Consider the following 10,312-nt stretch of genomic DNA (forward strand, 5'->3'; position numbering starts at 1 on the left):
CCTACTGGAACACTGTTTCAAGACTCTTAGAGTCAATCCTCCACAAAATAACAAAACGTGTAAATAACAATGGCATGTAGAAGTAATCAACATTTTAAAATGAATAGATTATTTTGACCTGCCCACATTTCATTCTCTTAATAACATAGTCTATTAGTTAGAAAGGGACACTAGATACAAATGTATGTGGACATCCCTTGGTGTCCAGAATCCAAATTCTGGATTCTGCTATTTCAGCCACATCTGTTGCAGACAGTTGTATACAATTGAGCACACAGCCATGCAATCTCTATAGCCTAACATTGGCAGTAGAATGCCCTTACTGAAGATCAGATCAGATCAACGTGGCACAGTCACAGGATGCCACCTTTCCAACATGTCAGTTCATCAAATTTCTGCCCTGCTAGAGCTGCCCCCGGTCAACTGTAAGTGCTGTTATTGTGAAGTGGAAACGTCTAGGAGCAACAACGACTCAGCTGCTAAGTGGTAGGCCATACAAGCTCACAGAATGGGACTGCCGGGTGCAGAAGGGCATAAAAATAGTCTGTCCTCGGTTGCAACACTCACTACCAGTTCCAAACTGCCTCTGGAAGCAATGTCAGCACAATAACTTTGTCGGGAGCTTCATGAAATGGGTTTCCATGGCCAAGCAGCTGCACACAAGCCTAAGATCACCATACGCAATGCCAAGCATCGGCTGGAATGTTGTAAGGATCACAGCCATTGGGTTCTGGAGCAGTGGAAATGCGTTCTCTGGAGTGATGAATCATGCTTCACCATCTGGCAGTCCGACGGCCGAATCTGGGTTTGGCGATGCCAGGAGCTACCTGTCTGAATGCATAGTGCCAACTGTAAAGTTTGATGGGGGAGGAATAATGGTCTGGGGTTGTTTTTCATGGTTCGGCTAGGCCCCTTAGTTCCAGTGAAGGGAAGTCTTAATGCTACAGCATACAATGACATTCTAGAAAAATCTGTGCTTCCAAATTTATGGCAACAGTTTGGGGAAGGCCCTTTCTTGTTTTAGCATGACAATGCCCCCGTGCACAAAGTGGGGTCCATAGAGAAACGGTTTGTTGAGATCGGTGTGGAAGAAAGTGACTGGCCTGTACAGAGCCCTGACCTCAACTCCATCTAACACCTTTGGGATTAATTTGAACACCGACTTCGAGCCAGGCTTTATCACCCAACATCAGTGCCCGACCTCACTAATGCTGTTGTGGCTGAATGGAAGTAAGTCCCTGCAGCAATGTTCCAACATCTAGTGGAAAGGCTGCCATAACATCCTCTTCTTTCATGACATGTTTAACTTTTGGTCATGTAGTGTATCTCTAGCTTAGACAGATTTTGATGGGCGTTTTATTGTTAGGTCAATTAGATTGTCGGGGCGCAGAAATTGTAGGCTAAGAGTTAAACATATGAGAGATTGATTTAGTGAAGATATTGCCAACGTCTTATGACAATCAAACCGTCAAATGTCCTGCTTCCATAACTCTCCCCTTGTGGTCAGGCTGAGGGCCACCAGAGGGAGCTGCTGGTCCTGGGTAGAGAGACAGGTCCTGGTAATACAGGGGCCTGCCACTGTGGCCCTGTAGGCCGAGGGACCTGGAGACCCAGCAGCATGGGAGGAGGAGAGTCTGCAGGTAGAGCTGGCTGGCGGCCGTACAGGATGCAGTCTGCCTGTCCTCAGAACCAACAGCTACTGGCAGACAACAAACGGCACCGCAAAGGTGACTTACTCACCTGTATAACACACGGTGCCTTCAGAAAGTATTCACATTCCACATTTTGTTGTGTTACAGCCTGAAATTAAAATTGATTCAATTTAGATTGTTTTGCCACTGGCCTACACACAATACCTAATAATGTCAACGTGGAATTATGTTTAGACATTTTTACTAATTGATAAAAAATGAAAAGCTGAAATGTCTTGAGTCAATAAGTATTCAACCCCTTTGTTATGGCAATCCTAAAATAAGTTCAGGAGTAAACATTTGATTAACAAGTCGCATGAGAAGTTGCATGGACTCACTGAGTGCAATAATATTCTTTAACATAATTTTTTTTATGACTACCTCATCTCTGTACCACACACACATTAAATTCATTATCTGTAAGGTCCTTTAGATGAGCAGTGAATTTCAAACAGAGTCAACCACAAAGACCAGGGAGGTTTTCCAATGCCTCGCAAAGAACCGCACCTATTGGTAGATGGGTAAAAATTAAGAAAGCATACATTGAATATCCCTTTGAGCATGGTGAAGTTATTAATTAACCTTCGGATGATTTGTCAATCCACCCAGTCACTACAAAGATACAGGCGTCCTTGCTAACTCAGTTACCGGAGAGGAAGGAAACGTTCAGGGTGGCTTTAAAACAGGTACAGAGGTGAATGGCTGTGATAGGAGAAAACTGAGGATGGATCAACAACATTGTACTTACTCCACAATATTAAGCTAAATGATAGAGTGAAAAGAAGGAAACCTGTACAGAATAAAAATATTCCAAAACATGCATCCTGTTTGCAAAAAGGCAAGTAAAACTGCTAAAAATGGCGCAAAGAACTGAACCTTTATGTCCTGAATACAAAGTTATGTTTGGGGCAAACACAACACATCACCAACACAACATATTTTCAAGATGTTTGTCACAACATGTTTGTCATCGGCAATGACTAGGGAGTTTTTTTAGGATAGAAAGAAACCGAATGGAGTTAAGCACAGGAAAATCAGATGAAAAATTGGTTCAGTCTGCTTTCCAACAGACACTGGAGACAAATTCACCTTTCAACAGGACAATAACCTGATAAAATAATTCCACTCTGAAACATTAACTGTATGAAATTGATTAGAATCATAATCTGATGATGTGTGTAGTTTTGTCGGAATTAGGTTAAACAATATCTGTATAGTGGAAAAACAGACTGACTGAGTAAGGCGTAGCTTAGGATTTGAACTTGTGTGTGCCTAGTAAAATATCAAAGGACAATTCAAACTGTGTTTGGACCGAACTGGCTAGGCCTCAGAGACTTGGGAGAGGACAGGGAGTACTTCTCAAGGTTTCCCTAATCTCGGGGGAATGGAACTGTCGGCTAGGTAGTGATACACAGTGGTGAGAACTGTGGAGAAGGATAAAACTCACCTACTGTTCGTGTGTATGTATGTGCGTAGGATACCTACTGTTGTGTGTGTATGTATGTGCGTAGGATACCTACTGTTGTATGTGTGTGTATGTGCGTAGGATACCTACTGTTTGTGTGTGTGTATGTGCGTAGGATACCTACTGTTTGTGTGGAAGTATGTGTGTAGGATATCTACTGTTGTGTGTGTATGTATGTGCATAGGATACCTACTGTTTGTGTGGAAGTATGTGCGTAGGATACCTACTGTTTGTGTGGAAGAAATGTGCGTAGGATACCTACTGTTTGTGTGGAAGTATGTGCGTAGGATACCTACTGTTTGTGTGGAAGTGTGTGCGTAGGATACCTACTGTTTGTGTGGAAGTATGTGCGTAGGATACCTACTGTTTGTGTGTATGTATGTGCGTAGGATACCTACTGTTGTGTGTGTATGTATGTGCGTAGGATATCTACTGTTGTGTGTGAATGTGCGTAGGATACCTACTGTTTGTGTGGAAGTATGTGCGTAGGATACCTACTGTTTGTGTGGAAGTATGTGCGTAGGTCACCTACTGTTTGTGTGTATGTATGTGCGTAGGATACCTACGTTGTGTGTGTATGTATGTGCGTAGGATACCTACTGTTTGTGTGTATGTATGTGTGTAGGATACCTACTGTTGTGTGTGTGTGTATGTATGTGTGTAGGATACCTACTGTTGTGTGTGTATGTATGTGCGTAGGATACCTACTGTTTGTGTGGAAGTATGTGCGTAGGATACCTACTGTTTGTGTGTATGTATGTGCGTAGGATACCTACTGTTTGTGTGTATGTATGTGCATAGAATATCTACTGTTTGTGTGTGTATGTATGTGTGTAGGATACCTACTGTTGTGTGTGTATGTATGTGTGTAGGATACCTACTGTTGTGTGTGTATGTATGTGTGTAGGATACCTACTGTTTGTGTGTATGTATGTGTGTAGGATACCTACTGTTTGTGTGTGTGTGTGTAGGATACCTACTGTTTGTGTGTATGTGTGTAGGATACCTACTGTTTGTGTATGTATGTGTGTAGGATACCTACTGTTTGTGTATGTATGTGTGTAGGATACCTACTGTTTGTGTATGTATGTGTGTAGGATACCTACTGTTTGTGTATGTATGTGTGTAGGATACCTACTGTTGTGTGTGTGTATGTATGTGTGTAGGATACCTACTGTTGTGTGTGTGTATGTATGTGTGTAGGATACCTACTGTTGTGTGTGTATGTATGTGTGTAGGATACCTACTGTTGTGTGTGTATGTATGTGTGTAGGATACCTACTGTTGTGTGTATGTATGTGTGTAGGATACCTACTGTTTGTGTGTGTGTATGTGTGTAGGATACCTACTGTTTGTGTATGTATGTGCGTAGGATACCTACTGTTTGTGTGTATGTATGTGTGTAGGATACCTACTGTTTGTGTGTATGTATGTGCGTAGGATACCTACTGTTTGTGTGTATGTACAGTGCCTTGCGAAAGTATTCGGCCCCCTTGAACTTTGCGACCTTTTGCCACATTTCAGGCTTCAAACGTGAAGAATCAACAACAAGTGGGACACAATCATGAAGTGGAACGACATTTATTGGATATTTAAAACTTTAACAAATCAAAAACTGAAATATTGGGCGTGCAAAATTATTCAGCCCCCTTAAGTTAATACTTTTTAGCGCCACCTTTTGCTGCGATTACAGCTGTATGTCGCTTGGGGTATGTCTCTATCAGTTTTGCACATCGAGAGACTGACATTTTTTCCCATTCCTCCTTGCAAAACAGCTCGAGCTCAGTGAGGTTGGATGGAGAGCATTTGTGAACAGCAGTTTTCAGTTCTTTCCACAGATTCTCGATTGGATTCAGGTCTGGACTTTGACTTGGCCATTCTAACACCTGGATATGTTTATTTTTGAACCATTCCATTGTAGATTTTGAATTATGTTTTGGATCATTGTCTTGTTGGAAGACAAATCTCCGTCCCAGTCTCAGGTCTTTTGCAGACTCCATCAGGTTTTCTTCCAGAATGGTCCTGTATTTGGCTTCATCCATCTTCCCATCAATTTTAACCATCTTCCCTGTCCCTGCTGAAGAAAAGCAGGCCCAAACCATGATGCTGCCACCACTATGTTTGACAGTGGGGATGGTGTGTTCAGCTGTGTTGCTTTTACGCCAAACATAACGTTTTGCATTGTTGCCAAAAAAGTTCAATTTTGGTTTCATCTGACCAGAGCGCCTTCTTCCACATGTTTGGTGTGTCTCCCAGGTGGCTTGTGGCAAACTTTAAACGACACTTTTTATGGATATCTTTAAGACATGGTTTTCTTCTTGCCACTCTTCCATAAAGGCCAGATTTGTGCAATATACGACTGATTGTTGTCCTATGGACAGAGTCTCCCACCTCAGCTGTAGATCTCTGCAGTTCATCCAGAGTGATCATGGGCCTCTTGGCTGCATCTCTGATCAGTCTTCTCCTTGTATGAGCTGAAAGTTTAGAGGGACGGCCAGGTCTTGGTAGATTTGCAGTGGTCTGATACTCCTTCCATTTCAATATTATCGCTTGCACAGTGCTCCTTGGGATGTTTAAAGCTTGGGAAATATTTTTGTATCCAAATCCGGCTTTAAACTTCTTCACAACAGTATCTCGGACCTGCCTGGTGTGTTCCTTATTCTTCATGATGCTCTCTGCGCTTTTAACGGACCTCTGAGACTATCACAATGCAGGTGCATTTATACGGAGACTTGATTACACACAGGTGGATTGTATTTATCATCATTAGTCATTTAGGTCAACATTGGATCATTCAGAGATCCTCACTGAACTTCTGGAGAGAGTTTGCTGCACTGAAAGTAAAGGGGCTGAATAATTTTGCACGCCCAATTTTTCAGTTTTTGATTTGTTAAAAAAGTTTGAAATATCCAATAAATGTCGTTCCACTTCATGATTGTGTCCCACTTGTTGATTCTTCACAAAAAAATAGTTTTATATCTTTATGTTTGAAGCCTGAAATGTGGCAAAAGGTCGCAAAGTTCAAGGGGGCCGAATACTTTCGCAAGGCACTGTATGTGCGTAGGATACCTAATGTTTGTGTGTATGTATGTGTGTAGGATACCTACTGTTTGTGTGTGTGTATGTGTGTAGGATACCTACTGTTTGTGTATGTATGTGCGTAGGATACCTACTGTTTGTGTGTATGTATGTGTGTAGGATACCTACTGTTTGTGTGTATGTATGTGTGTAGGATACTTACTGTTTGTGTGTATGTATGTGCGTAGGATACCTACTGTTTGTGTGTATGTATGTGCGTAGGATACCTACTGTTTGTGTGTATGTATGTGCGTAGGATACCTACTGTTTGTGTGTATGTATGTGCGTAGGATACCTACTGTTTGTGTGTATGTATGTGCGTAGGATACCTACTGTTTGTGTGTATGTATGTGCGTAGGATACCTACTGTTTGTGTGTATGTATGTGCGTAGGATACCTACTGTTTGTGTGTATGTATGTGCGTAGGATACCTACTGTTTGTGTGTATGTATGTGCGTAGGATACCTACTGTTTGTGTGTATGTATGTGCGTAGGATACCTACTGTTTGTGTGTATGTATGTGCGCAGCTATAAAATTGATGTTTTTGTATTCTTGACTTTAGAACATTCTCCGAATAAACAGTACTATCTTTTTGCATAAGCTGAGTCTGACTAATTATTATTAAACTTGTGGTCTGACAGATCTCGGGGATTGATAAGAGTTATTGATTATCATTGGAATTAAATTCTCTTGACATAACCTAAAATTTTGCTTACCAAGACAACATTGAATGTTCCCGAGTGGCCTAGTTACAGTTTTGACTTAAATCGACTTAAAAATCTATTGCAAACTTGATCATTGCTGGACAGCCATACTCAACCAACTTGACAGAGCTTGCAAAATAGACTGTTTGAGGATGGGCATTGGCTAATTGAGTGACTGACATTACAAGAGAAACTGCTGATGCACACAGCGAAATGTCTTAATTGCACCTTGTGAAATCTACTATTCAAACTCAACAGTAAGTTTAGACACCAACTGGGGGAATTCATCCGAGGGCCTAGAAAAGGCCCCATCCCTGTCCTAGATCCTAATTTAAGAAAATGTATTTTAAATCACTGAAATAATGATGCATTTCATTGCTATTGCATACATTAAGTTAACTAAACCTAGTTAATCCAAAAATCTGTATCTACAAATGTTCTCTCCCTCTTTCCTCTGTAGCATTGGCTGAGCTAAAGGACATCTGTGTGTGGGATGACCTCATGAGACAGGGTATCCAAGCAACAGTGACAAAAAGGGAAAATATTTGTGAATTTATGGCATTTTATTTTGAATAGAAAACACTAAAGAAATAAAATAAAATATTTCATATACACTTTCTGCACTATATTGTATCTTTGACATTTTACTTGGCAGAGGAAATGATAAATACCCATACTGACAATCATAGCACCACTCAAGTGTTGTGTAATGTAGAAATAATGTAGACGTATTACCCAAACCCAACTATTTATGAGTCCACCAATGATATATTGAAGGAAAGACAAGTATGAATATGGCAAAATTTGATTAAACTGGAAAACAAAGGCTAGTTGAAAAATAGGCAGTGTGCATTATGGGTAGCAAATAAACCAGTGACAATGTGATGGAAGGGTCTGCAAGACTCACCTAAAGTACAGCTTCTATTGCATAATTTGAATCTTCAAATAACAAACTAAATAAACTATTTGGGACTTTAAATGAAAAATACTAAGTCACTAAAGTAAAATATATATATGTATATATATATAAATAAATGCATCGTAAAAAAAAACATTCCAACCTGAATGTCAATCAATGTCAATGCATCATCTGGTAAATAATGCTGCCAGAGATTGTGGTGGAGCAGTGGAATGGGAGTTCAGCAGAGGTCCACTGTCCATAACACAGGTATGTTCAGGCAGAGTCCTGCTACCTGTAGTACAGCTAGGCTTCCAGGCTGATCATAGACGTGGGTAACAGAAAGAAGGGGGTGAACCGTAGGCCCAGTAGAACCCAGGATAGGAGGGTGTTGACCAGCATAGACCAGAAGATGACAAATAGCCTGGGGATGCCACTACCATCGTTCAGCAGTACTGACATCAGCAACCCGTTAGCTGCCTGCCCTGCCACAATGGCCCACACCACCCCTGAGTAATCCTCCAGGAAACCCTGTCCCCCCCCCCCCCCCCCCCATGCTGGAGAGGTGGGAAACCCAGTTGATGGCCACTCCAAACACATGCAGGTACAGGGGTAGTCGCTGGCTCTTCAGCAACCGCTCTGTGTAGACAGCTACTAGCCCTGAGATGAAATAGTAGACCAGCACAAGGCCTCAGGCTATGATGTGAAGGCTGGGACTCACCTGGTCCTCAGCCTAGGGACAGGGAGATGTGCAGGGCAGACAGGTACCCAGTCAGGAGCAGAGTGGCCAGGAAGACTCCCCTTCATCCACCACCTGCTGCAACAGGAACCCAGACCCCATGTTCTGGATCACACTCATTCTCAGTACTGCATGTCACTAACACTCCTGAATAACTAGTATATGTCTGAATATACAAATATCCTGACCTTAAGTCTTAACATCTAAATTAGCAACAAATCCCATAATTTTGGCCAAATCTATTCAAGGTATGTTTGTATTTTAAGATGGTAAAAAAGGTATTTCTGCTCAGAAAACAAAAAAAGGACACCATCTTGTTGTTCACATCATTGATTCAAAATCAATTAGGCCTAGATGGCTGCACCAGGCAATGTTACTAAGGCAAGCAGTCAAACACCCCTGCAATGTAACCTTACACTCAAGGCACATAACCTTATCCCCTTTTACACACTTTATAATCTGATCAACAGAGAATAAAATATATTTTCCCAGGGCACTGACAGATTTACCCTTTAACATTTGCACAAAACCCAAAGCAAACCCACTCTTTCACACCAAAATCCAGTTAAAACCAAATATTATTTTTTACAGTATACAAAGGAGAGGTTTGAGCCTCTGACAAAGAGACATGGTGATTGTGCCACACACCTCAGGCAGTTAGAAGATGAAGCCTAGGCCTGGTTCTTCCCATTACTTGGGTCCTTTTCTAAACAAACTCATATAGTCTTTCAGGGTGCTTTCGATGTTGGGAACCTGATAGTTCTGTGCAGCGTAGATGCCTGTGAATGTTCCCAGTAGCACTCCTATGAGAGCTGAGGAGCGGAGCTTGGCTACCATATAGCCAGCCAGGAAGCCCTTCAGGAAGGGAGATGCCAGCACAGAGCCCCCCTGAGGAAGAACAGGAAACAACAGTCAGGACAAAGGATGCACACAAAATACAAAAATATGCCTTGACATTACAACTCTTTAATGATAAATAATTAATAGTTGATCCTTTATGATTTTTCAGGACTGAGTATGTCTGCTGTTCTGTTTCATAAGGTAACATTTCACCTACTTTTTAACTTTGGATAATAACAACATACCTGCGGGATTCCTTCTGCAAATTCACTCTCCACACGTTTCTGGATCTCTTCCAGCTGATTCTTGAGCTGGTTGAGATCCTTCATCTGTTTGAAAGGATCCTAGAACACATACAAATAAGTGATACATTGAATTAATACCATGAGCATAGGTAACACTGACTGAGGCTTTGGCACCACACTGCCTTTTACACCAGCATCAACAAAACACCAAATTATGGAATTTATCGTGGAAGAATTGTGTCGCATTGCTCCAGTTAAAGACACATGTAGAATCTATGCCAAGGCGCAGTCAAGCTGTTCTGGCGACTCATGGTGGCTCAACGCCCTATTAAAGACACTTTATGTTTGTGTACCTGTATTGTATTTATTTTTCTACACACCCGAATACCAACAAACCGGCCTGTCCGGTTTTGAGTTGAAGCATGTTGCTGTAGGAAGAGCTCGATCATGCTGTTCTAATATATATATAGAAAATAATACGATTGAGGCAAAAAATCACTTCTCACCTTGTCATCCGCCATTTTTGCTCGATTGAATGTTCTGTGATCTACTCGTATGCCTGGAGTGGAAAGCAACATCAGAGCAATTTATCTTGCCTGGAACATTATTTGCTTTTGCGTAAAGTTGTACTGATTGCAAGTCAGTTGAGCT

The 10,312-nt window shown here is 41.5% G+C and overlaps 1 protein-coding gene across 2 annotated transcripts; it reads right to left on the reverse strand.

Moving 5' to 3' along the window:
* Positions 1-7,481: 7,481 nt before the first annotated feature.
* Positions 7,482-10,224, reverse strand: LOC139391161 (SLC35A4 upstream open reading frame protein-like). Of its 2 annotated transcripts, XM_071138723.1 has the most exons (4): positions 10,168-10,224; positions 9,662-9,760; positions 9,225-9,464; positions 7,496-8,654 (listed from the first exon to the last, which is right to left on the reverse strand). In XM_071138723.1, exons 1-3 carry the CDS (start codon positions 10,180-10,182, stop codon positions 9,267-9,269), a joined length of 312 nt encoding a protein of 103 aa, XP_070994824.1. In that variant the 5' UTR covers positions 10,183-10,224; the 3' UTR covers positions 7,496-8,654; positions 9,225-9,266. The 2 variants fall into 2 exon arrangements, with proteins under 2 accessions (XP_070994823.1, XP_070994824.1); XM_071138722.1 differs by having other exon boundaries at positions 7,482-9,464; positions 10,168-10,223.
* Positions 10,225-10,312: the final 88 nt, after the last annotated feature.

Source organism: Oncorhynchus clarkii, chromosome 31, assembly GCF_045791955.1.
Source record: "Oncorhynchus clarkii lewisi isolate Uvic-CL-2024 chromosome 31, UVic_Ocla_1.0, whole genome shotgun sequence".
NCBI lineage: Eukaryota > Metazoa > Chordata > Actinopteri > Salmoniformes > Salmonidae > Oncorhynchus > Oncorhynchus clarkii.